Source organism: Neopelma chrysocephalum, unplaced genomic scaffold (assembly GCF_003984885.1).
Source record: "Neopelma chrysocephalum unplaced genomic scaffold, ASM398488v2 Primary Assembly neopelma1_224, whole genome shotgun sequence".
NCBI lineage: Eukaryota > Metazoa > Chordata > Aves > Passeriformes > Pipridae > Neopelma > Neopelma chrysocephalum.
Window position 1 is genome coordinate 72,718 of NW_020897886.1, and position 25,524 is coordinate 98,241.

Consider the following 25,524-nt stretch of genomic DNA (forward strand, 5'->3'; position numbering starts at 1 on the left):
TGGGAGCTGTGGGAGCTGTGGGAGCCGTGTGCTGTGGCAGGCAGTGCCGTGGGAGCTGTGGGAGCCGTGTGCCGTGGGAGCTGTGGGAGCTGCAGGAGCTGTATGCCGTGGCAGGCAGTGCCATGGTAGCTGTGGGAGCTGTGGGAGCCGTGTGCTGTGACAGGCAGTGCCATGGGAGCTGTGGGAGCCGTGTGCCGTGGCAGGCAGTGCCATGGGAGCCATGAGCATCAGGAGCCATGGCCATGGCAGTGCCGACGTGCTCCCCGGCACGCTCGCTCCAGCCTCCCACTCCTCCCCGGCACAGCGTCAGCCGCCGGCGTCACTGCCGTGTCACCAGCCTTCCCACTGCGCTCAGGAATCCATCGGAGGGGAAATCTCCTCTCCAATGGAGGAGGGAACAGGGAATCCCAAAAAGCAAGGGGACTGCCGAGCCTCCCTTTCTCTCCACTTCACTGCCCCAGCCTTCCCGCATTGTCCCTGCTCGGAGCAGGGCAGGTGACCTCTGACTGCTCCAAAAAAAAACAAAAAAAACCGGACAAACTGGGAATGGTGGGAGGGACGGACAGAGGAAAACCAGTGTCTTTAACAAGAAAGATGGAACCACACTGCTGAAATGAACAGAAAATAACAGAGACACTGGAAAGTCCTGCAAAATGATGTAAGGATGTGCTCAGGCTGTACAGGAAGGGGTGGAAATAGGATGGATGCAGGTCTGGCATTGCACAGACCAACTGCCAAGAACTCACTTGCCTTCCTCAGCTGTTGCAGAGGAAATATTTTTGTGTACTGTGTCCTGTTGTCCCCCACACCTCCCCCTCAGCACCAACTCCCCCGCTCCCTCCTGCCCACCTACTCCTGTAGCTTCTTCCCACTCCCTCCCACTCCTCATCCCTGCAGCTTCTTCCCACTCCTTCCTGGCCCCCCAGCCCTGTAGGCTCCTCCCAAGCCCTCCTCCCCCCACTGTGTTGGATTCCCCTTGCTGTCTGTCTCCCTTAATTACGGCTTCCCCAGCCTGCTCCCTCTCTGTACAATGGAATTCACAGAATCACAGAATCATTTAGGTTGGAAAAGACCTCCAAGATCATCAAGTCCAATCTTTGTCCAATCACCCTCCCCTGCCACTTTACTCTCCAGATTCCTTCCTTTGCCAGGATTTGCCTTCCCCATTCCCTCCAGTCTTGGGGGAAGTTTTGAGCCCCTCGTGACAAGAAAGACATTCAGGGGCTGGAGCGTGTCCAGAGAAGGGAATGGAGCTGGGGAAGGGTCTGGAGCACAAGTCTGATGAGAAGCAGCTGAAGGAGCTGGGGGGGCTCAGCCTGAAGAAAAGGAGGCTCAGGGGGGACCTTCTCGCTCTCTCCAACTCCCTGACAGGAGGGGGAACCTGGGGAGGGGGGGTCGGGCTCTGCTCCCAGGGAACAAGGGACAGGACAAAAGGAAACTGCCTCATGTTGTGCCAGAGGTTTAGATTGGATATTGGGGAAAATTTCTTTATGGAAAGAGTGATCAGGCACTGGAATGAGCTGCCCAGGGCAGTGGTGGAGTCCCCATCCCTGCAGAGATTTAAAAGACGAGTAGATGTGGCACTTGGGGACATGGGTTAGTGGTGGCCTCGGCAGTGCTGGGGTGACAGTTTGACTCAGTGATCTTGGAGGTCTTTTCCAACCCTAATGATTCCATTATTCTATCCCCAGGACCTCAGCAACCCCAACATAGACACAGCAGCCCCTCCTCCTCCTCCCCTGTTTGCCCAGAAGGGATTTCCCTCACTCTGCAGGGTGCTATTTTTACCTCTTAAAGAGCAGGTTTCTTTGGGGGGAATCCTTGGGGAAATCTTGCATTGGGGTATCTCCCAACCATCTGTGGCCATGCCCAGGGCATTCTGTACATCACAGTCATGGTGCGTCCTGGCCCTCCTCACCAACCCCTAAGAGACTTCTCCCCATCAACTGCCTTTTTACAAGTTATCCTTCTCCATATTTGCAATCCCTCAATCCATGTCCAAAACACTCCCATGCAGCCATGGGGCTGCTCCACACACAAGACACTCCAATGCCCACACTCCCATCAGGAGGTGCAGACAGTCTTGCAGGGCCAGCAATGTTCTCCTCCAACACTGCAGAGCCCAGCTGTAACTCTCAGTGACAGACAGCTCTAAAACAACCAGGTGATGCTCAGCTTAAACACACCCAGGTGATGCTCAGGAAAGACAGCAGCACCCTCCAGCTGTTGCAGATGTGAAAAAGGCATTGCTGCCTGAGCCCACACCAGTAGGGTGGATCCAACACAGCTCAGAGCAAGATCAGGCCCAGGAGAGGTGAAATCAAACAGGTGAAATCAATAGGTGAAATCAAATTTGATAGGTTTAATCAAAGCACGATGTGTAAGGAAGGAAAAGAGGAAAGGAGAGTGCGTCTGGTTTTCCAGCAGGATACAGTAGCCAGGGATGTATGGGTATGTCACACCCACGCCACTGAGCTGGACACAGGGACCAGATGATTAAAGATATGGTTTGGTATTGGAGGAAAATGATGGATGAGTCCCATGTAGGGGTCAATCCCAGGGTGAGTTCCATTCAGTGTATTCATTAAGAGCTTGCAGACTGGAGGAAAACCCAACCCACCGGCTCGGGAGAGCTGTGCTGCCTTCACCTATCTGAGCAAAAGGCACACTTGATTAATGACAAATCCAGGCTAAAATCAATTGCAGACATACTGGAAAAGGACAAATCTCAGCTGGCTCCCAAGGAGAACAATAATCTAACAGTCAAATACAACTCCAGGACCTTGTATCCGCTCGTATGCTGGGAGGAGGTTCCAAGGAAGGCTGCAGCCGATGGCCAGATGATACGTGTGGGGATGAAAGGCATTTTTTTCTTGGGAAAGAGTAAATCAGGCAGACTGAGTCTCCCTGAGCTCAGCACAGCTCTGTGGTGAGGATGGGCAGTGTAGAGAGACAGGGGCTGTGATCCCACCTCTGAGCACAACACCGACCCTGAGTTCCCACAGCGCTTCCACATCGCCCAGACCAGGAGGTACCAGGAGAAAATCACGTGCAACAGAGGCTGGAAAGCAGGATTTCACCCAAGGGAGGTCTAGAGATGCAGCCTTATCACTGCACCTGAGTGCTGGCCCATGGGAGAGCTGCCCACACACACAGCAGCCTGAACGCCACCTAATCTCAGAAGAAGATCTTGTTAATCCAATTTTCAGGAAGTTGGTGATCACTAATACTTGGCTTGCTGGCTTCTTGCAGTCTGTGGTTATTGAAACCAGCTGACTTTTCTCTCTCTGCATGTCCCTTCTGTCCATGTCCTGCAACACATGATGCTCTTCACATCCTTCCCCAGACAGCCTGCACACCGCAGGAGTAAGGAATAACCAGGAATAAGGGGTGAATCTCTGTAATGTTTTTGAGAAAATATCCCAGCCTTTCACACTGAAGACAACACCCCAAGCAGTAACAGTTCAGGTTGGCATTACATTTCAGCACGATTCCACATGCACACACCGGCAATGGAGCTGTTCCCCTCTGGCACACCCAGCATCCCATTGGGATTTTCTCTTACTACTAATTACTACACATTAGGAACCTGCAAGGATTTAATAGCTCATTCCAAAGCTCTTCCTAGCTGTTTCAGCATCTCCCTCCTGCCAAGGCAAGGTGGGAACTTCTGCCCTCACACTGAAGATGCAGTGTGGCATGAAGCCCCCAGGCATCCTGACAGCACGGAGAGATGGAGGTCAGGACCCTGCCCCACCACCAGTGCTTTCCACAGACAGACCCAAGCGAGAGGGGAGGACACAGCTGGCAGTGCCTCTGCCAGCAAGGGGGGACAGCTCTGCAGCAATTTTTATCCAGCACTTCCCCGGGGCTTGCTCTGATGACACTTAACGAGAGGCCACGACAACACAGGGCATTGGCCCCAACCGTGCACACAGCAGCGTTTTGTCAACACCGTGGCCCGGCTCTGCCCACTCCCTCCTGACATTTCAATAGCTCTGCGGGAGCTATTTTGGTCTCTGCCGAGGGCAGAGCTCCGACACAGGCAGCAGAGGAAGGGGGAGGCGAGAGGGATGCAGGAGGAGAAGCCCCCAGAGGATGCTCATGGGGGCACAGATGAGCATCACTGCTGTGTCCTGGGGCCCACCTGCCCTGTTCCTGGCCACACAGGCTGCTCGAGGGGAGGGCAGATTCACTTCCAGCCTGCCCCAGGCTGGGGGTTTGGGAAACTCCACAGGGCTGTCCTGGAGGACCATATGGAACCACCCCACACAGGGAAACCAGCCCTGCCAAGCCCTTCCACTGTCCCCAGCAGCAGCAGCACCTGCACATCTCAGTGTGGACGGGCACAGAGTGAATCCGTTGTCAGAGCAGGAGCAGCTCAGCAGAGCACCAGGAGCCTGCACAGCATGTCAGAGAATCATAGGATCATGGAATGATTTGGGTGGGAAGGGACTTTAAATCTCATCTCATTCCAAACCCCCCACCATGGGCAGGGACACCTTCCACTAGCCCAGGTTGCTCCAAGCCCCGTCCAACCTGGGCTGGAACACTTCCAGGGATGGGGCAGCCACAACTTCTTTGCCCAACCTGTGCCAGGGCCTCACTGCCCTCACAAGGAGGAATTTCTTTCTAGTATCTAATCTAAATCTCTCCTCTTTTAGATTAAAATTATTCCCCCTCATCCTATCACTATCTGCATGTAAAAAATCATTCTCCTCTATTTTATAAGCCCCCTTTAGGCACTGGAAGGGGCTCTAAGGTCTCCCCGGAGCCTTTGCTTCTCCAGGCTAAACAACCCCAGCTCTCTCAGCCTGTCTCCAGAGCTGAGGGGCTCTGTTAATTAGGAACTCCAGGCACACATAAGGAAGGAGAATGTTCTATGCCCCAGGTCCCATCAAGCCAGAATTGCTGCTCAAAACTTCAGGTCATGTTTTAGACCAACTTGAACAGTTGAGAACTTGATGCCTCCAGGTAATTCAAATTGGTCTCAAATTTGGAAATAGGAATACCAACCCCAGGATCATAGGATTATGGTCCTCCTGCTAGAGATGGAGCAAGGCAGCAGCAGCACTCCCCACAGCTGGGGCACTGGAGCAGCTGTCTGCAAGAAAACTCCACCATGGGCCCATAAAAGCCTGTTTCCATCCCAAGAATTTGGATTTTTCACATAACAAATTACTTCAATCATAAAAATATGGATTTTTTTTTCCCATTCCTCCTGCTGCTCAAAGCCAGTGAGCTGATGGGAAGTCATTCCCTGCTGCTCCATTCATTTCAGTCACCACCTTCCCACCAGTGGTGGGTTCAGAGGTGAGTCCCAACAGAAGCCCTTCACCATCAAAGTTAATGACTGGTTTCCTCACTTCAGGCTGCTGGAAAAAGCAGCTCAGAGCTTCTCTAGTGAGAGAGCAGCAGCTCCCCAGGGTCCAGGTGCTGTGAGCAGGACCCTGCTCAGGGTTGGCACAGCCATGGGTCCACCCTGGAAATGGAGCTATGATGGCAAACACTGACAACTCCTTTTATCAGCCTTGTTTCACGTAAAACCGAACAACAGGACAAACAAAAAAGAACAAGATTGAGGGTTCAGATGTCACTTCATTATCTTTCCAATTAAGAGCAAAAATTACGCATCCTTCCTGAGCTAAATCTTGAGAGCAGCTCCATTTGACGTGGCTCCACCACTGCAGAAGTGGAACTGCTAAGCAGGATCTTCATAAAACTCAGAGGAAAATAAGGTGGGTGATGTTCTGCTTACATTTTCCAACTCGCTTTCCCACCAGGCTGCTTTCCTGTAGCACCAGTAGCTATTAAAAGCCCTCGCAGTACTCTCAAGGCACAGAATTATCTTCCAGATTGGGAGCTCCAGATTCCCTTTGGTCATGGTGAGATATATAATCCACACATGGTGCCGTTACTCACTCTAAGCACCGTCTCTGCAAGAACCCAGATGGATGCCAAGAATAAGGCACTTCTTATAGCTGAGGCATTTTTAAGAGATGTTTAACATGCCTTGCATAAACGTGTCCTACTTTCCGACTTGGGTTGAACACACATGAGTCACTCAGCTGCATCTTCCTAAAATCCCACACCTGTACAGAAAAATCCCACCTCCTCTCTCACACACCCAACCTGCTCAGGAAGGGGAGGGTGGCAAAGGCATGGACATGTTTCATCATCATGGTCCAAAACCTTTAAGCCCTCAACAGAAAAAAATGTTACTCCATATCACTGCCCAACGCTCCGCAGAGTCACCTTCTACCATCAGCACAGGCAGAGGCTTTTACAGGTGAGCTAGCGTTCAGGAGGGACTTTGCCCCAAAAAACAAGGTGTCAGCACGAGGTTTCAATTGCTTTTCATAAAAAAAAACAGTAGGTGGGGTGACAAGAAGCAATGCAGAGACTTGGTGCTCCTTCCAAGCGGAGGTACAACGGGGAGGACGTTCCCCACCACACAAGGACGGGGCTTTGCTGCCTTCAGAGAGCAGATTTAGCACATGACTGGCTCCGCTGTTCCTCCCACAGAAAGAAGAGCCTTTCAAGTCTCGACATTGCCACCTCTCCTCAAAACCTTCTCACTATACTAAAAAGGATAAGAAAGGAAAGGGCTGGCGGAGGTCACACCAGCCACAGTTTCTCACCGGTGGCTTTGGCTGACTGAGAGAACTTCGGAACTTCAGCCTTGTTTCTTCAATGAAAAGCTTCAAAGAGAAGTCCTGGCAGTCTGGGAAGAGCAGCTCCCTGCAGCTGGGAAGAGCAGGCAGCATCACAGCTCGTTCCAACAAGCCAAAGGCAAAGGGAGTGTAGGAAAACCCTTCCAGCCAGTCTACCCCTGCTCTGCTTTTGACCCAGAAACTTTTTAGGAGAAACTTGTGTTTTTCTGTTCATTGATTAATTGCAGTAATGACAGAAACAAAGTGCACTGTCTTCCCAACTCTGCTTCTTTGCTCTTGATAAATGCTAATGCACCCTGAGCTGCTCAAACTGCTCTCAGGGCTCCAGAGACTCCTCAGGGTCAGCTCCTTCTTGAACCCAGTGGCTCTTAACCTGAGGTTGAGGTCTTCTTTCTCCTGAGCCTTTGTATGATTACACCTTTTAAGGCAGCACTTAATTTAAGATATTAAAGACCAATAATTGTCTGCACTGGAAATTCAGACCCGATGATCAAAACAGTGAATTTGAAACCCTTCGGCACAACCCGTCTGGTTGTAAAAGCCCAGCTGTTTTTGCAGGTATTGAAATATTAATGCAGTAAAAAGCTAAGCAGTATTCAAAGCATGGACCACAGGCATGGAATGAGGGACGGTTTCACATCCTGGCACTAGAGGAAGACTGGAAGAGACACAGGCTTTGATTATTTTCCACCAAAACTTTCCCCAGAAGCCGTTCCCTTCATGGCTGTGGTTTGACGGACAGATAAAGAAGTTTCAACACTTGTACCAGGCTGGATGGGGTTTGGATCACCATGGTCTAGTGGCAGGTGTCCCATGAGCTTTAGGGTCCCTTCCAACCTAAACCATCCTGTGATTCTATGAAACCCACCACTTTTGATGAGACCTGGGAGGGAAGAGCTTCCAGCAGGCTCAGACTGGGGCCATGGAGGTCACAGCTATGGGAACACCAACAAAAAAGCCTCTGGGTTGTAGGAAACGGCACACATGCACACACACTCAACATCTGCTTTGGAGATAATTTCCATCAAAAAAGACTAAAACATCAAGAGCATTTCACAGATAAATAAAATCGTGGACTCACAGAGTGGTTTGGGTTGGAAGGGACCTTAAGAGATGATCTCATCCCACCCCCTACCATGGGCAGGAACACCTTCCACTATCCCAGGTTGCTCCTAGCCCTGTCCAACCTGGGCTTGGACACTTCCAGGGATGGGGCAGCCACAGCTTCTCTCAGCAAGCTGTGCCAGGGCCTCACCACCCTCACAGGGAAGAATTTCTTCCCAATTTCTGAAGTGCTACTACCTCAGCACCACTTCGAGCCCTGACAACACCAGCCAGTTATCAGAACAATGATGGATCACCCTTCTTATTAAAAGTGTGCAGGGAAGTGGTTCGCTGGAGGCTGGTAATAAAGAATATCTGCACAAGATGGTCTTCAGCTGTACACACATCAGTATTTACAGATCAGAAGCCAAGTCCTGACCTGTTGGATTCTACACCACTTGATTAATTATTTACCTCAAACCTAATTAATCATCCATTAACTCTTCGTGAGCTCTTCTACTAGCAGGGCACATTCATGAAGTGACTCAATAAATGCTTCCAACATCTACAGCTTCGTGTGATTAGGAAGAAAAATTTTCCATGGGAGAGCCCCAGGGCAGACATCAGAGGCCACATCCCAGCTGCATTTTATCTTCTTTCCCTGACAATTCTCAGGCCTTGCCTGATCCTCTGTTATCCGTCCCATGATGTTCAGTGCTTCTCCAGACAGCACTTTTTTTTTTACTTGCATCCAAAGCAACTCTTTTATTTGCATTTTTGCTAATAAACTGATAACTTGATTAGGAAAATACAGTTCTGCTCCACCTCTGTGGGGCCTGGAAACTCATTAACAGTACTGAGAGATAAGATGCTTAAACCTATTAAGCAGGCTCTGCTGGCATTAAAAACAAGCTCAAGATTTATGTTGCCTGCCCTCAAAAAACATCTCTCTCCAGCGGACACCAGCAATCAAGGCAGGATTGGCAGGCAGGGCTCCAGGAACACAGGAGGAGACATGGCACCATGAGGGAAGTGACAGGGCCATGAGCAAGCTGTGTTCTTCTCCAAGAGCCTTTGGACCTAGTGCTGCCTGGCTGGAGCCTCTGCAAGAATCCTGCCTGAAACAGCAATAATTCACCACATTTCTCCAACCACAGAATCACAGAATTATGTAGGTTGGAAAAGCCCTCTGAGACCACTGAGTCCAACCTTTCCCTCAGCACTGCCAAGGCCACCACTAACCCATGTCCCCAAGTGCCACATCCACATGTCTGCTAAACCCCTTCAGGGATGGGGACTCCACCATTGCCCTGGGCAGGCTTGGGCTTGACCATCCTTGACCACCCTTTCCATGACAAAATTTTCCCCAATATTCTAAACCTCCCCTGGTGCTACTTGAGGTCATTTCCTCTTGTCTTATCCCTTGTTCCCTGGGAGCAGAGCCCAACCCTGCCCTGGTTCCAACCTCCTGTCAGGGAGTTGTAGAGAGCGAGAAGGTCCCCCCTGAGCCACAGCCCATCACTGTCACTAACACAGTGCAGGTGTTGCTACTGGGCTGACAGATTAATTTCCTCATCCCTATCAGCCAACATCTGCAAACATTCCATATTCCGGCTGCCGAGTCTGGAATATCCACCCAAAACCCATCTCTCATCCCTCAGTCACAAGCCAGGATTTTATGGTAACACCTCCTCAGCCCACGTGTCCTCATGTCACCGTCTCCAGAGGAGACTGGTCCAAACACAGCACACCATCATCAACTGGAGAGGAACTGGAGCGTGCTAACGACATGACAAGTCCCTGCAAGGAGAGCCCAGCACTCCACTGATGCAGGAATCGCATCCATGAGCCAGCCACGTTAGGCAGAAGGTCTCAGGTGTGAGAAAAATCGTCCAGCAGTGCCACATCACATGAACCCATCCCCAGACCAGGACACCCCTGCCAGGGCAGCCCCGGTGGGCTGGGTGCCCCAGCTGAACGAGGGGGTGTCTGGGGTGTGGGCACCCCTGGGGTGTGGGCTCAGGGCTCCATCCCACCCTGAGCTGCAGAGCATCTGGAACATGCACCCAGTGAGCATCCACAGATGATGGGTAGAGGGTCCCAGCCCTGATAATTTAACAGCAAATTGCAGGGGTAGGAGCCAAGCGACAGATCAAGGGGAGTTTTTGCTCCTTCGGAATGACCTCCAGCTCATAAGCAGCTGGAAACAGCAGAACTTTTTCATGATGTTTCACTTCCCGTTGCTCCCCATATCTGTGATTTGTACCTGCCTGCTGAATTCATTTGGAAACTGCTCAGGGCCCCTTCCCCAGTTCTGCTCTAGCTGGAGGAACAAAACCCAGGGCTGGCACTCACAGAATCGTCACCTGAGGTGGAGGGGCTGCCCAGTGACAGTGGTGGGTCCCTTCCCTCTGGCCAGTACCCAGAGAGGGGGGCCCCTGTACAGTTGGATCAGACACACTGCTGGGGCTGGGGTGTTCAGGAAGGATTTGGGATTAAGGGGGAGCAATGCAGCAGCCCTGACATGTGCACAGCCCCTGCAGAGCCCAGAGGGCACAGGGGATGCAGGACCCACAGCCCAGCCATGCAGTCAGAGGGTTTGTGCTAGGGCTGTATCTGAGAGGCTAAATCTTCACACGGACAACTGGAAGGGACCCTACTCCCAGTGGGAATGGCTCCTCTCCTGTGCCCCTCTCTGCCTGCTGGAAGCTTGGCCATGACCTTGGAGGTTCAAACTAGTACAGAGACGAGACAGACACTGGCGGATGCAAGACAGCTTCCAGCACGGCTGCTGAATCACAGCTGCAGTGAGCTGGCACTGAAGAGGAGCTCGTGGCCAGAGGGAAAGCTGGGGGGACTTGGCGAAACTGGAATTGCAAAGAGAGGGGGTTGATGGATAGATGGATGGATGGATGGAGAGGGAATTGGCTGGATGGCCACGTCCAAATCGTTGCAGTCAGTGGCTCAACGTGCAAGAGGAAACCAGTCACAAGTGATGTCTCTCAAGGGTCCATGCTGGGACTAGAACTATTTCATACTTTCATCAGGACACAAGCAGTGGATTGAGTGAACCCCCAGCAAGTTTGTGGATGGCACCCAGCTGAGTGGTGCCATTGATGGGATGGAAGGAAGGGAGGGCATCCAGAGGGACAGGCTGGAGCAGTGGGTCTATGGGAACCTCATGAGGTTCAACCAGACCCCAGGCAAGGTCATGGACCTGGGTCAGGATAATCCCCAGTACCAGCAAAGACTGGGGGGATGGATGGAAAGGGATGGAGGGATGGATGGAGAGCAGCCCTGTGGAGAAGGACTTTCCAGCTGAAGTTCCATTTGCCAAAAGACATTCGGGACATCAGTGAGCCCTGTGTAGTCCTTCAGTTCCCAAAGGCTGATGTTTTTTCTTGGAAACAGAGTTCAGAGTCTGACATTGAAACTTATTTATTCAAGCTACGGAAAACAAGAAGAAACACCTCAGATGCTGACTCAACCCTTTCCTGATTTTCTAGAATTTTTTCAACTCTGACCAATAAAACCATTTGCAACAGGTGTGACAGGACAGAGCAGGACACAGGAGGGAGGGAGGGATGGATGAAGGGATGGAGGGATGGATGGAGGGATGGAGAGCACCCTGTGGAGAAGGACTGAGGTGACAAATAGGACATGACTCAGCCATGGGAACTGGCAGCCCAGAAGGTCAACTGTGTCCTGGGCTCATCCCCAACAGTGTGGGCAGCAGGCAAGGGAGGGGATGCTCCCCCTCTGCTCTGCTCTCCTGTGACCCCCCCGGAGCTGCCTCCAGCTCTGGGGTCCCAGCACAGGGCAATGGGGTTAAACTGTGGAGTCAGGTTGGACTTGGGGAAGAAATCTTGGACCATGAGGGTGAGAGAGTCCACTTCCATGGTGGGGAAGAAGGCAGGGCACACACTAGTCCGGGTCGTGGAACATGCATGAAGCCAACTCCTCCACGCCAGGCCTGTAAGTCTTCCTCCCACTCCCAAATCCCCTGTGCCAACAGCTCAAGCTGGGCAGAAGGAAGGGGGACAACCCTGGATATGACAAAGGAGCCTGACAAGGGGAAACAAAAATAAACCCCAAGTCCTGATTGAGCTTTTGGACAGCTCCTGGCCCCAAACACTGCCCAGCTCAGGAAATGGGAGGTCCCAGTGATACCCAGTAATGTCCCACAGACACCTGTGTGCCTGTGTATGAGCGGCCGGGCTGGTGAACACCGGTGGGCCAGCTCTGTCAGTGGGATTCCAAGCCCTTGGACGGCAGGCAGGCAGCTCTGGGCAGGCAGCAAGGCTCTGCCTGCACAGCCTGGGGCTGGCAGCTGCCAGAGCAGCCACCGCTCTGAATCGGGCAGCTCCCAGGCACTTCCAGGAGGCAGAGCCCTTCCACCCAGCTCTCTGCAGGACTCCCAGTAACAACAAATGGGCAGCAGTGCCCCCGCGGTGATTACTCATCTTCCTGGGATGCAGGGAATCGTTATTTCCCACCCCCCGTGCAGCTGCTGCCGCACCCACGCGCAGCCGGCGGCACCCCCGGACCCACCGCGGGTGCAGGAGGAGGGCAGCGGGCAGAGACCCCGGAGAGAAGGGGCTGGAGGGTGGGGGCTGGCATGGCCTGAGGGGAGAGCAGGTAGGAGCCTCATGTGCAAGGCAGGCGGAGTGGCAGGGATATAAAACGCAGGGATTTTGGGGAGAGTTCAAGGGGAAATGGGAGATATTTTCTGTGTGGATGTTTTCTCCTAAAACAAGTGCTGAAATGATTTGGAATGACAGTCAAACACTTGATTACTGCAGTGATTCCACCAAATCTACAGCAGCACTGTGTGAACTGCCTTTAAAAAGGAACAGGATTATCATAGAATCATGGAATCATTTAGGTTGGAAAAGCCCTCCCAGAGCATTGAGTCCAACTGTTAACCCAGCGCTGCCAAGGTCACCACTAAATCCATGTCTCCAAGTGCCACATCTACACACCCATAAAATACCTCCAGGGATGGGGATTTCACCACCCTGGGCAGCCTGTTTCTATACCTGATCACCCTTTCCATGAAGAAACTTTCCACCACCTTGCTACAGCCTCCTATCAGGGAGCTGTGGAGAGAGAGAAGGTCCCCCCTGAGCCTCCTTTTCTCCAGGCTGAGTCCCCCCAGCTCCTTCATCAGACTTGTGCTCCAGACCTTTCCCCAGCTCCATTTCCACCTCTGGACATGCTCCAGAACCTCAATGTCTTTCTTGTCATGAGGGGCCCAAAACTGAACCCAGGATTTGAGGGCAGTGGGCAGTGGGCAGGGCATTCCCCCGCCAGGCAGATGTGCCCAGGGCCAGGTTTGCCTGAGGTTGAGGCAGAACAGCTCATTTCACCAGTTCCTGCCAATTCCCAGCCTGACCTGCTCAGACACTGGTTCCCTGACCTGGTTTTCTGAGGAGTTCTACTCTGCACTAACTGGTCAGGGGTGGGACAGGCACCCCTTCCCATCCTGATGTCAGACCCACTACCCAGCTGGGCTCCCCTGGCTGGTGCTCCCCAGGGTTGTCAGGGCTTCACTCCCTGCAGGAGTGTCTCGGAGCTGATCCCATCACTGTCCAACCTGCTCTTCCAGCAGGTCATCCAGTCTCCCACTAGGTATCCTAGCTGTTAGGCCCTTAGTCCCTCTTCCACTTTCTCCTTAATGTCTTATCAGTTGATGTAGGCAAACCATGGGCAGCCAAACTGACCACAGCACGTGCAGCTTTCACTCCACAAGATCCAGGGACTCCCCGTTTCTGACTGATGAAGCCCAGACACAACACGATTCAACAGATAAGAGGAAGCACTTCTGGCAAGCTCCAGGCCTGTCTAACATGAAGTCACCCTCTCTACAGCCACTGCCTTCCCAGCTGCCCGAAACCCAATGGGTTTTTACCTGTAATTCCTCCTCAAGCTGTTCCAAATAGTTTCCCACTCACCATTCCTGACTTTTTCAACTCAGTAATTTAATTGTAGCTTTGTAGAGTCAGTTCTTGGAACACCCCCACAGCAGGAGTCCCTGGCGTGCCCACAGTGGGATCCCCACGGGCAATGCTGGGGACCCAGGAGATCCCAGGACTTCTGGCCACCTTCCTCCTGTCCCTGCCCAGCTCTGCTGGCCAGATCCTGCTGCTCCTGCACTCAGCATGCCTAGAAAGCACCAGAGCCTTCCCCGCATCAGAGTAATCCCGGGAAACAGTAACAGGATTTAGGGCTTGTTCATCTCAGCCCTCCTAAACCCATTTCTGCAGATAAGGGATTATCCCCAGCGTCAGCACCGAGACAATGGAGATTCAGTAGGAGAAGGCTGAGCTCCACCTGCAAAAGGAACAGTGCTGGGTCTGGATGGGGCCTGCTGAACAGCATCCTCCTCCTCCCAGGGTCTCTGCCCCTCTCTGCCTGCACAGGGCAGCACCCTGGGAGGCCACAGTGCTGGGTGGCACAGCCCATCCAGCAGGGACATGGCTCCGAGGGGTCTCAGTGCAGTGACAGCCGTGGTGACGCAGGCAGGCAGGGCAGGGTTGGCCTCCTCACCGTGCAGACGCCAGGCTGCCACCCCTGATCCCGCCGTTTCCTTCTCCCAGCCCTTCCCAGAGCAGCACCACACCTCTGCTCTTTCACCCTCCGGTCTCCATGTCCCACTCGCCCACCACCCTGTCAACACCAAGCCCCAGAGCCAAGAGCTTTAGGAATCCCAGTCATTTTCTGGCCATGAGGAGGACAGAAGGGATGGGGAAGGGATGGAGAGGGATCCCGGCTGCTGGAAGATGAGAGAAACTCAACCAAAAGCAAGTGACACCCAGGTGTGGTGCCATTGCAGCACGTGTCCCTGTGCCACCCAGCATCCCACCCCGCAGGGGCCAGCACAGGAGCAGAGCTCCTGGCTGCTGCAGAGGGGTCTCTGGCTCCTCTTCTCCCCTTGGCACATAGGGCCCAGCTGGCACCAACTGCTCTGAATCCAGTAGGGAGAGGCAAGGAAATCCCCAAGCCACCATGTGCCACAGGAGGACCCCCCAGCCCACTGTACCCACCACTGGCTGGGGGTGCCCTGGACTGGGGCTGAGCTCTGCCAGCCTGTGCTGAGGGGCACAGCTGCTGTATCCTCTCACGTTTTGGCTCCTTTCCCTTCTTCCTCCCTCTTTCTAACCTCCCTGGGCCAAAAAACTCAGGCTGCAGGAGAAGGCCAGCAGCCTTGCTGTGCAGCTGGGACCACCAGCATGGCACAGCTTGGCTTGGCTCGGCTCATCCACCTGCCTGGATCCCAAGGACCAGCCAAGGCTGGAGAGCACAAGGGAAGCAGAGCCAAATTCACATGCAGACAAGAGGAAAAAGCAAAGAGAGACAGGAGGGTGCCACGGGCACCAGGCAGTGATGGTCCCATGTCCCCTCACCCCCAGAGCTCCTCACCTCCCGCTCTGCCCCAAACCACCCAGGACACAGCAAGAACAGGGGCTGTGGTGACAGCCTGGGTGATGCTGCTGCCAAAGGCAGCAAAAGGCACAAAGCCAAGGAGCCACAGATCCCTCCTGCACTACAACAGGAGCAGCAGCACCTCTGGCAGCAAGGATGGGCTCCTGTTCCACAGTCACCTCTTTGCTGCCCGTCACACACCAGGCTCTGGGGTGCAGCAGCCCAAAGGAGATAAAGTTTTCCAGCAGCAGTGATAACACATCTTCCAGGAGTATCACTAACCACTTGGTCTAAATTAAGCCCAAAATAATTACAGAGCAGCTGATTTGGATTCTTTTTTTTTATGTTGCCATGATTCAGACTCCAGTTAATTGATATTTACTCTGCACTCCGTGTGGTGGATCCCCCAGCGCTGCTCAGGGTGACGGAGCAGACAATGGGTGCTGGTGATCACGAAGCTGGAGTGTGGGGTGTGAGGAGGGGTGTGGGGAGGGACTGCATGGGAAAAGGGAATCTCACCTGGGATAACACATGGTATGTTCAAGGAAATACAAAAGAAAAAGCCACAGGGGAACAGGAAGAGAGGACAGAGATGTCCCAGGCACTCTCACTGCAGCACTGGGATGATGAAGAGCAAGTCCATGCATCCTATTCCTGCAGGCAGCACCCGAGGGCTGGCAGTGGGTGTCATCGTGCTGGGCATGACAGGGCTGCGGGAGCTTCACTCAGGCCTGTGCTGAGTGGTGGCAATGGCCAGAGAAACTGAGGACCAGCACGAGCATCCCTGCATCCATGGCATGAGCAACCCTGGCATCCACAGTGTGAGCATCCCTACACCCACAGTGTGCACATCCCTGCATCCCCTGTGAGAGCATCCCTGCATCCACGGCATGAGTATCCCTGCATCCACAGCATGAGCAACCACAGCCTGAGCATCCCCACACCCCCAACCTGAGCACCCCTGTAGCCACACTTGCCCCTGCTCTGCCTGCACCCCATGTCACCCACAGGATCAGTGCTGGGAGGGCTGGGCTGGTTTAGAGCTGAAGGGCAGCATTTTGTCAGCTTGTTCCCAAAGACCCTGGGGAGGGCTGGACTGTCCACTCCCTGGACAGCTGTGTCCACAACCCAAATACAGCTGAGCCCCTTACTGACACACAGAGGGGCCACCACGACCCACCAGCCCTCACTCTGTCCAGGTCCTTCAAACACCCATCGCCTGTGGGTGCCTGAGCCCACCACCCACTACCTGAACACAGGAAATCCCCATCCCATCCCACACAGGCAGATTCCAACTTCCAGGGGAAGTCTAAAAAGCTCAAGAAATGCTGACCAGCAGCCAGGGCCCCCCAGAAATCTTGAAGACCTTATGCCATGGGGTACCCCAGCCCTTCAAAACCAGAGCTGGGGCAGGTGCTGGGGACTGGGAAGGCTGGGATTGTGCAAAGCCTGTGCAAAGCACCTGAGTTGCTGCAGGGACCCACCAGGATGAAGCCAGAAGGGCAAACAGCTATTTAAGCTAAATATATTTGTTCTTGGGATGACGTTGGTACGAAAATCGATCGTAAACAGACTCAGGCTGTAAATAAGAAGATGGGTCCTGACCACCATCCTAGAGCAGCCCTTCAACAAGGATTACTGGCAGGAGAAACAAAACTCATCCAAGATAGAGCTGGAGCAGTGCATGCAAGGGTGACAAAAAGCATCTGTGTGACATGGGGACAGGATGCAGCCACCCAAGGCAGCCTGAGGACAGCGTGGCACTGCCACGGTGGCCATGGGCAATGTTAGCACTGCATTGCTCAGGATGTCCAGGCCAAGTGAGGTGTTGGAGACACTCTGTGGGAGCTCCTGGATCCCCTGGCGGGCACAGGAACCCAATCCCTGCACCAAACATTCCTCCAGTCTCTACATCACACACCAGGTCTGGTACAAGTGCAGCACAAGTGAGTCTTTGCACTGAGCACAAGTGCAAAGACAGGCTGAGAACACATTCCCTTAGGGACCTGCCTGGAGGAGGGAGAAGCAGGATGCAGGGAGGCAGGATGCTGAGAGCCAGGGGGGCAGATGGCACCTGCTCCCACTGTCCCCATGAGCACCTGCTCTGCTGCCACACCGTGCCCTTCCCACCCCAACGAGGCTGCTGGTGGGGACCATGACATCCACCAGCTGCACTGGTGTGTCTCCCAGCCCCAGTCCCACTCCAGGAGCTGCAGGAAGCAACTAGAACCATCCAGCCTCCCTGTGCCACACATGAGTTTATGTCCATCAAAGCCACTTCACACCTTGCCATCCAACCAGGCCAAGGGCAAGGTCCTGCACTGGGTTGAGGCAATCCCCTGTGCCAGCACAGACTGGGGAATGGATGGATGGATGGATGGATGGACGGAAAAGAAAAAAGAAAGCCAAGTGTCTCCTAGGCTGCAGCCCCAGCAGTGTGGGAGGCAAGTGAGGGAAGGGATGCTCCCCCTCTGCTCCAGTCTCCTGAAACCCCCTTAGAGCTGCTTCAGTTCTGGGGTCCCCAGCACAGGACAACAGTGTTAAACTGAACGAAGGTGGGATCAGGTTGGACATGGGGAAGAAATGTCAGACCGGGGGGGCTGGCACAGGTTGCCCAGAGAAGCTGAGGCTGCCCCATCCCTGGAAGTGTTCAAGGCCAGGCTGGACGGGGCTTGGAGCAACTTGGTGTAGAGGAGAGTGTCCCTGCCCATGGCAGGGGGATTGGAAAAAGATGATCTTTGAAGGTCCTTTCCAACCCAAAACATTCTATTCACCACTTTGTGAATCTGTCCCTGCTTCAGGCCAGACCTGAGCTGGATGTGACTGGGGCAGGGACAGCTGCAGACAAGAGGTGAGAGCAGCAAGGCAAATGGAAGGACATGTTGCTTTGCTTTCTGTGTCCAGGACGTGCCCAGACACCTTTTGCCAGGTTCCTTGCTTTGCTGGGGCCTCATTTACTTCACCACAGCTCCAGCTCCCCTTGCCTCCTTCTTCAGTGTCTGCTGAAGTCTGGGCTAGCTCTGATTCCCCATCCCAGGGAAGCTGGGGCAGGCAGCAGAGAGGGTGGGAAAGCAAAGAGAAGGCAGGAGAACAAAGTAAGGCTGAAACCCTTGCCTGCCCTCTCCACTGCTCCTCCCAAAGGAGCATCACACAGTCCTGAGCCTGCAGCCTCCAACACTATGACTGGTCTTCAAGGAAACCTCCTCCCTGCCCTGGTGAGACCAGGCACCAGGGGGAAAGTACCCCCAGAAAAACCACTCCATGGTGGGAAGCGGAGCTGAGAGGGCAAAGAAAGCCGTGTCCAAGGAGAGCAGCTCCAGCAGGAACCAGCTCCAGCAGCACCTGAGCAGCAGCTCCTCAGGGCACAGTGGGCTTCCCACTGGGACACACACCAAAAGGACTGCTGAGAGGTGAGGCTGTGCTTACAGGAGAACATGGAGGGGTCCAACCAGTGCCTCGGCACCCAGACAGCTCCAAATTGCCTTTTTGGCACCAGCCAGTGCTGCCTCAACACATCAGACAGAGGTGAGCAGATACAGTTTGTCTCCTTGCCCACCTGGCACGCCTCTCTGCCAGGAAATGGTCTGCTAGGAATAAGAGAGGCCACTCTCCAAGGAACTCAAATCTCCTCCAGCAGCCAGAGAGCCAACAAAGTCACCCTGGCTCTGCACCCTGGTGTCCAACACCACCACCTCGACCCTGCACAGATAAAATTATGAAGCTGGAGGTCAAGTTTCATGGAACTGAACCTCCCACTTTGTCCTGGTGCAGCCGTAATGGACCTACTTCCAGGTCTGAAACATTTATTGGGTCTCCCGAAGTCTGCAGAGATGGGCTGAGCTGACAGGCTGACAGACACGACTTGGGATTTGAAGATTTACGTTCCCAGAGGCGATTCATTGAGCAAACAGCATCCGTTACATAATGCAGCACCGGGGAGCGGCGGAGGGCGGCCACTGGAGGGATGTGATGCTCGGAGAGGAGGAATGGCAAAGGAATCCTTCCCGACCACTCCAGGAAAAAACTAAACATTATTCCACTCCTCCCTGACTGGAACGCCACCCAAAGCCACCTCCTCTGGGATGTGACCCGGACCGAGGAGGATCAGCCTGCTTCCAGCACCAGGAGCAAAAACAAGCGCTGCAGCTCAACGGGAAGGATTTTAGGAACGGATTTACCAGGAGCTGTGACTCAAATCTGGAGTAGCAGCAGCAATGGCCCCGACTGAAGGAGAAACACAGCCCCTCAGCTTCCCCAGCCCCACTGTGACACTGCCCAGCTCAGCGGGGAGACCCTACCTGTGCCCCCGCAGCCGGATGCGAGTCTGTCAGAGCCCAGGCAGGGGCTGTCACCTCACTGGCTCGGTGGCAGAGCCAGCCAGCTGCCCACCCACTGGGCTCCAAAATAAGCCCAAGCAGCAGTGGCAAGGCAGATCCAAGAACAGTCTGTGCAGCCAGAAGAGGGATCAGCAGGGAGGGGAGGGATGAACCTTTCTGTGAGATACGGATCCAGCCCTGCGCCTCCGCCGCACGCCAGGCAGGTGGGTAAATCCAGGTCTCACACAGACACACGGACCTCAACTTCTCCTGCAACAGCAGAGCACCAAGGGCTTGCAGCTGCCTAAGCACAGACATTTAAGAAGTAGATTCCAGTGGGATTGCACCTGTGGAGTCCCTCTCCTCTACTAGTGATCCTGAAACAGCAGCAATTCACACAGCAGCCACTACACATCCCTCCATCCATCCCTTCACTCAGTGCTCCAACAGTAACTCCAAACAGTGCCCATCCATTTCCCAAATTACCAGTCCAGCTCTGTCCCAATCTTCTAAAGCCCCACTCAAAGGTTTTCTAGCTCCAGGAGGGACTTGCTGCTGGTGTTTAAGGAGTTTGTATCTCTGACAGAGAAACTACACCCACACCGCACCAAGCTGCACAGCACATGTGCCTCCAGACAAGAATGAGAAGTCCGTGACTTCCTTCTGATTCCCTGGAGGAACACTTCCCATCATCTTGCAGTGAAGGTTCCACATGATGCTAAAGTGCTTAGAGATCACTAAGAAATAACTGAGGTGCTGTTGCAGAGGGCACAAGCAGCATCCCAAATCCCTGCAGAGAGCAATGTCTTGCCCTGATGGCCATCCCAGACATCATTCCTTGCTATTGTTAAACAGCAAACATCAGTGAGCCCACCCCAAAACCAGCCTCTCACCACCTACACTTCAGTGCTCTTAGGCTCCCTCCTCCTCCCATGCCTCATGGGAACCTTGCTTCTGGATTTCCAAATTAATCTCAATAAATTCACTGCCCTGGGTTACAACAAGCTTCTGCATTAATGAGCAGGTTCTCTGCACACTCAGGAGGAGCACAGGAGGGTGGGGGTGAGGCTGCCAGCACAGACAGACATGGACCCGGCAGAGCAGGTTCAGAGGAGGCCACCAAAATTGTCCAAGGCCTGGGACAGCTCTGCCATGGAGAGAAGGTGAGAGAGTTGGGGTTGTGCAGTCTGCTGGGGAGACCTTAGAGCCCCTTCCAGTGCCTAAAGGGGCTCCAAGAGAGTTGGAGAGGGACTTTGGACAAGGGATGGAGAGACAGGACAAGGGGGAACAGCTTCACACTGATAGAGGGCAGGGTTAGATGGGATATTGGGAAGAAATTCTTCCTTGTGAGGGTGGTGAGGCCTGGCACAGGTCGCCCAGAGAAGCTGTGGCTGCCCCACCCCTGGAAGCGTCCAAAGCCAGGTTGGATGGGGCTTGGAGCAACCTGGGATAGCGGTAGGTGTCCCTGCCCATGGCAGGGGGTTGGATTGGATGATCTTCGAAGGTCCCTTCCAACTCAAACCACTCTGTGATTCTCAGTCTATCCACCACTGATCAGTCCTGCTGCACCACAATATTACAGAACACTGATTTCTGAATGTGTGGACTCTTCTTTTGCTGCCCAAACAGTTCTTGGCATGACAAACCAAATTCTCTACAATACCAAGGCAAGGTAACACTGTAAAACAAAACCAGAAGCACTCCCAACATCCTGGAAGTTTCTGGAAGCCACAGCAACATCACTGCATCCTGTTCACTGCAGATCTCAGACTTTTAAATAGATTATTATGCTTTTAGGCCACGAGTGCCCTTTGCAGCCCCGAGCAGACCCCGTGCCACTGCAGCAGCCAGGAGCAGTGACAGCTCTTCCCTGAAAACCCCCAAACAGGAACACTGCAACATCTTACAGTGCAAGCACAAGAGCCTGGAGGATGATTGAGCAACAGTCTGGGACACGTGAATTCCCTCGAGAAAATCCCTCGCTTCCAGGCTTGGCTAAGGAAATTTTAGCTGAGGAGCAGCTGCCAGGAGAGGGAAGCCTGAGACAACTTAGGAAGGGCCAGTTCTTCCAAGTAATTACAATATCTACTGATTTGACATGGGCTGGACGCAAGGCAATGTGTGTGTAGGCACCCTCCTGGGGCCTCTAGGAACAATTCCACGTGCAGACATGGAATTGCACTGAGCAAACGAGGAGAAGTTGATGGGAGAAGGGTAGACGGCAAGAGAGAAACCTGGTCTCAGCTTTCCAGCCCCCAAGCACCCCCCTGTGCCAGCCTGAGAGCACGAGCAGCACTCAGACCGCAAAAGCAACACCTCTGCCAAGGACAAGGGCTACCACAGCTTAGGGTCATCCTGCATGGTTGGCCCTGCAGCACCCACCACCCCTGTGACAACACCATGAGGGAGGCAGGCAAAGGAGAGCCCACCTGGGCTCGTGGTGACACTGAAGACTGGGTTTGGGGCAGCAGAGCTGTCCCAGTGCTGTCCCTCAGCGGGTGAGCCCAGCCAGAGTCCAGCCCCGCTCCGCAGTGCCCAGCCCTGCATTCCCTGCACAACTCAGCCCCTTGGTCCCACCCGCTCCCCAGCCAGGCATTTGCAGACAACGAAGATGGAAAGTCTCTGCTGACCCCACCACCCCCAGGGCCAGCTCCTCTGGCTCCCCTGGGAGAGCACTGGTCCCACCGGGGGACAGGGGACCTCAGCACCCACAGCTCCAACTCTGCCAGATCCCCCAGACTCTCAAGTGTTGCCACCTCTTGGGTGCTGTGATCCCTAACTCTGGTTCCTGGCAACAAACCTCTTCTCAGGAACACAAGACTGGGGAAGAAACAGGTCTGGAAGAGACAGACTCTTCGGCCAACCAGCAACAAATCATCCTCAGAACAGAGACACAGAGTCCCAAGTGCCCACCATGGGCTGCACCATTTCTGGGCCAAGCAGGTTCTGGCCCATCCACGGACTCTCCCAGGCTGCCCGTGGCAAGACAACAGCCAAGCAGCACAAAAACAGCCACTTGCTCTTTCCAGCCTCCACACTGCCCCATTCCTTCAGAAATCCCCCTCTGGCAGCCTCGTTGGACCCTCACCACCTCACAAGGTCTCAAAGCTGCCAATCACCCCTCCACCTTCTCCCCAGGCAGGTCCCAGCTCTCCTTGACCATCCAGCCACAGCCACCTGCAGACACAAGGAATTCTGCCTGGCTCCAGCCACCCCTTGGTGCCCAGCCCGCAGGACACACGGAGGTCACTCACTCTCGTCGGGGTTGGGCGAGGCGAGGATGGCGCTGTGCTTCCTCTTCACCTCCTCCACGTTCTCCGAAATTTTGTCGATGAACCCTCGAATTTCTTCCACCTGTGGAAGGCAGGCAACAAGACAGGTGGTCTGTGACAGACCTGGACTTTTGGAAAGTAGAGGGATTATTGAACCCTATCCCAAAGCAACCGTGATATGTCTGAACCACAGCAAACATTGTCCTGGATGAATATTTTCCAGCTGGAAACTATAGGACCAGTGAGGAATCGGGCCTTTGCCATCCCAGCAGCCAGCTCTGCAGTCACAGTGGTGTGATACAGACTGTATGTCCTGTATCCTTTGTGATGCACTGAGAAACTTGGGGCGTTGATATAAATCAGCATCAGATCTGATTCCCAGACTCTGCCCCTCTGCCAGAACGCTGCTGAGGCTGCACAAGGTGGGGCTGGCTCAGTCCCCCATTGTTCTTCACTCCAGGGGCTGAGAAGCCCAGTTTGTTCCTCACCCCCCAGCCCAGGGAAGAAATGTTTCCCAGCAAATCCGCGCTGGTATCTTCCCTGCACTTCTGTACTACAGGGAGACACCGGCATCGCCAAGAGGGGAAACCTCTCCTGTGCTCTCTGCCTGCCAGGCTGCCCACCCTCCAGCTCTGCCTTCTCCTTCGGCTCACACCACCCCTTTGCTCATCTTCCTCCACCTGCACATCAGATTTCTCCCAGTCCCCACTCCATTGCCTGCATGGATCCACTTTAACACCCCCCACACACATGCCAAGCTAAGGGTGTGCTAAAAATCTGCATGCATATCTTACAGCCACCCACATGCCAGAACACAACCTCTTGTTTGGGAATGGGAGGCACAAAATTAAACCAGTCCCATGCAGAGACTGCTGCTCCACAGAGGTGCTCTGGGGAGAGGTCCAAGAGCTGGGTGTGAGGCTCTCCTGCCCCCATCACCTGGGCATGCTGCCCTGGTGAGTTCTGGAGGAGCAGGAAAGCATCCATAGGGTCAGGTGAGCCCACCACAGCCTGAGGTCTGCAGGGAAGCCTGGTTCCTGATGTTCAGCACTCAGAGCATAACCCCCAAGGACCTCGAGCATCAGCTGAGCAGCACCAGCCAGGGTAGGACTCTCATCCCCATCCCAACTGCTGCTCCCTGACAGTGGTGGGAGCCCGGACCATGGCCCCACAACCCACTCTGGCACCAGCAGAAAGGTCTGAACCAGCATCAGAGCCGCAGTGGAGGACCAAACGTCTCACCTGCTCAAAGAACTCGTCCATGAAGCGATCCCGGTCCACGCTGACGGTGACTTCATCATCATCGTCACTGTCCTTCGCCTGCAGCGACACGGAGAGAGAGAGGTATCAACAGGTGCTTCCTGCAGAGTTCACAGCTCCATTTCAGGAGCTCCTCAGAGGCATCTTCCCCTTCTCCTTTGCTCACTTACTCTCAGGGCCTGGGACAAACACCAGCCAGAGTGTGGGACATCCCGGGTACTGCCACACCAAGCACCAGGGACACTGAGAGAGCACAGAATGAACAAATCCAGAAGTGAGGGAGAGCCAAAACCCTGGCAGCCAGTGCCCCATGGCACAAGCCCCCACAGTGAGCATGGGACAGGGATAAGGACGCCACTGCATCCACAGGGAGCTGGAGCGGGAGCTTCATGGGTTCCCTCAGCCGTGTGTGAGCACAAGGGCTCTGCAAAGAGCAGGGATGGGGAACACGAGGAATGCCACCATGGGAAACACCAGGGAGGCTGCAATGGGAAAGCAGGAGGGATGTCATGATGGGAAACACGAGGGATGCTGCGACTGGGAAAACATGAAGGATGCTGTGATGGGAAAACACAAGGGATGTTGCCATAGGAAACACAAGGAATGCTGCCACAGGAAAGCACGAGGGAAGCTGCCATGGGAAACGGGGGATGCTGCCATGGGAAAAGCATGAGGGATGCTGCAATAGGAAAACCATGAGGGATGCCACAATGGGAAAAACATGAGGGATGCTGTGATGGGAAACATGAGGGATTCTGCCATGAAAAACACGAAGGATGCTGCCATGGGAAAACACAAGGGATTCTGCCATGGAAAACACAAGGGATGCCACAATGGGAAAATATGAGGGATGCTGTGATGGGAAACATGAGGGATGCTGTCATGGGAAAGCACAAGGGCAGCTGCAATGGGAAACATAAGGGAAGCCACAATGGGAGACGAGAGATGCTGAGACAGGAAAATATGAGGGATGCCATGATGGGAAAAACAGGGGATGCTGCCATGGCAAAACACGAGGAATGCTGCCATGGGAAAACAAGAGGAATGCTGTGATGGGAAACACAAGGGATGCTGCCATGGGGAAGCATGGGAGATGCTGCGGTGGGAAACATGAGGGATGCTGCCATGGGAAAATAAAAGGAGTGCTGCAGAGTGCAAGAAAGGTGGGAGCGAACAGATAATACAACAGAACTAGTAAAGCCCCAGCAGGCAAATGAGGGGTTGTCCTTGTCTGCAGAAGCATGTGTGTCACTGTCACCAGAGCTGAAAATACCTCCTGTCCCAGCGAGGCGGGGGACGCCAGCTCACAGGGGAAGGAAAAATTACAGTCCTCTGCATAAGGAGACATTTAAAAGATTATTATCCAAAGCAGCTACATGATGGAGGGAAATGGAAAATTAACAGGCTGGAAAAGTTCCTTCTTACTCCATCCTCACAAGAGAGACGTAGGCAGTGGAATGGAGATTTCAGACAGGACTGTCTCTGCCCATCTCATAATGGTCCCACTTTTGCAGACAGTTACACGTCACCCCG

The 25,524-nt window shown here is 53.9% G+C and overlaps 1 protein-coding gene across 1 annotated transcript in view; it reads right to left on the reverse strand.

Moving 5' to 3' along the window:
• The window catches only part of STX1A (syntaxin 1A), a 65,782-nt gene that overhangs the window by 27,724 nt on the left and 12,534 nt on the right, over positions 1 to 25,524 (reverse strand). Inside the window, exons 2-3 of the mRNA XM_027703288.1 lie at positions 23,974 to 24,051; positions 22,714 to 22,813 (exon numbers count right to left, since the gene is read on the reverse strand). Of these exons, the coding sequence (XP_027559089.1) occupies positions 22,714 to 22,813; positions 23,974 to 24,051 (178 nt within the window). The remainder of the gene's footprint in view (positions 1 to 22,713; positions 22,814 to 23,973; positions 24,052 to 25,524) is intronic.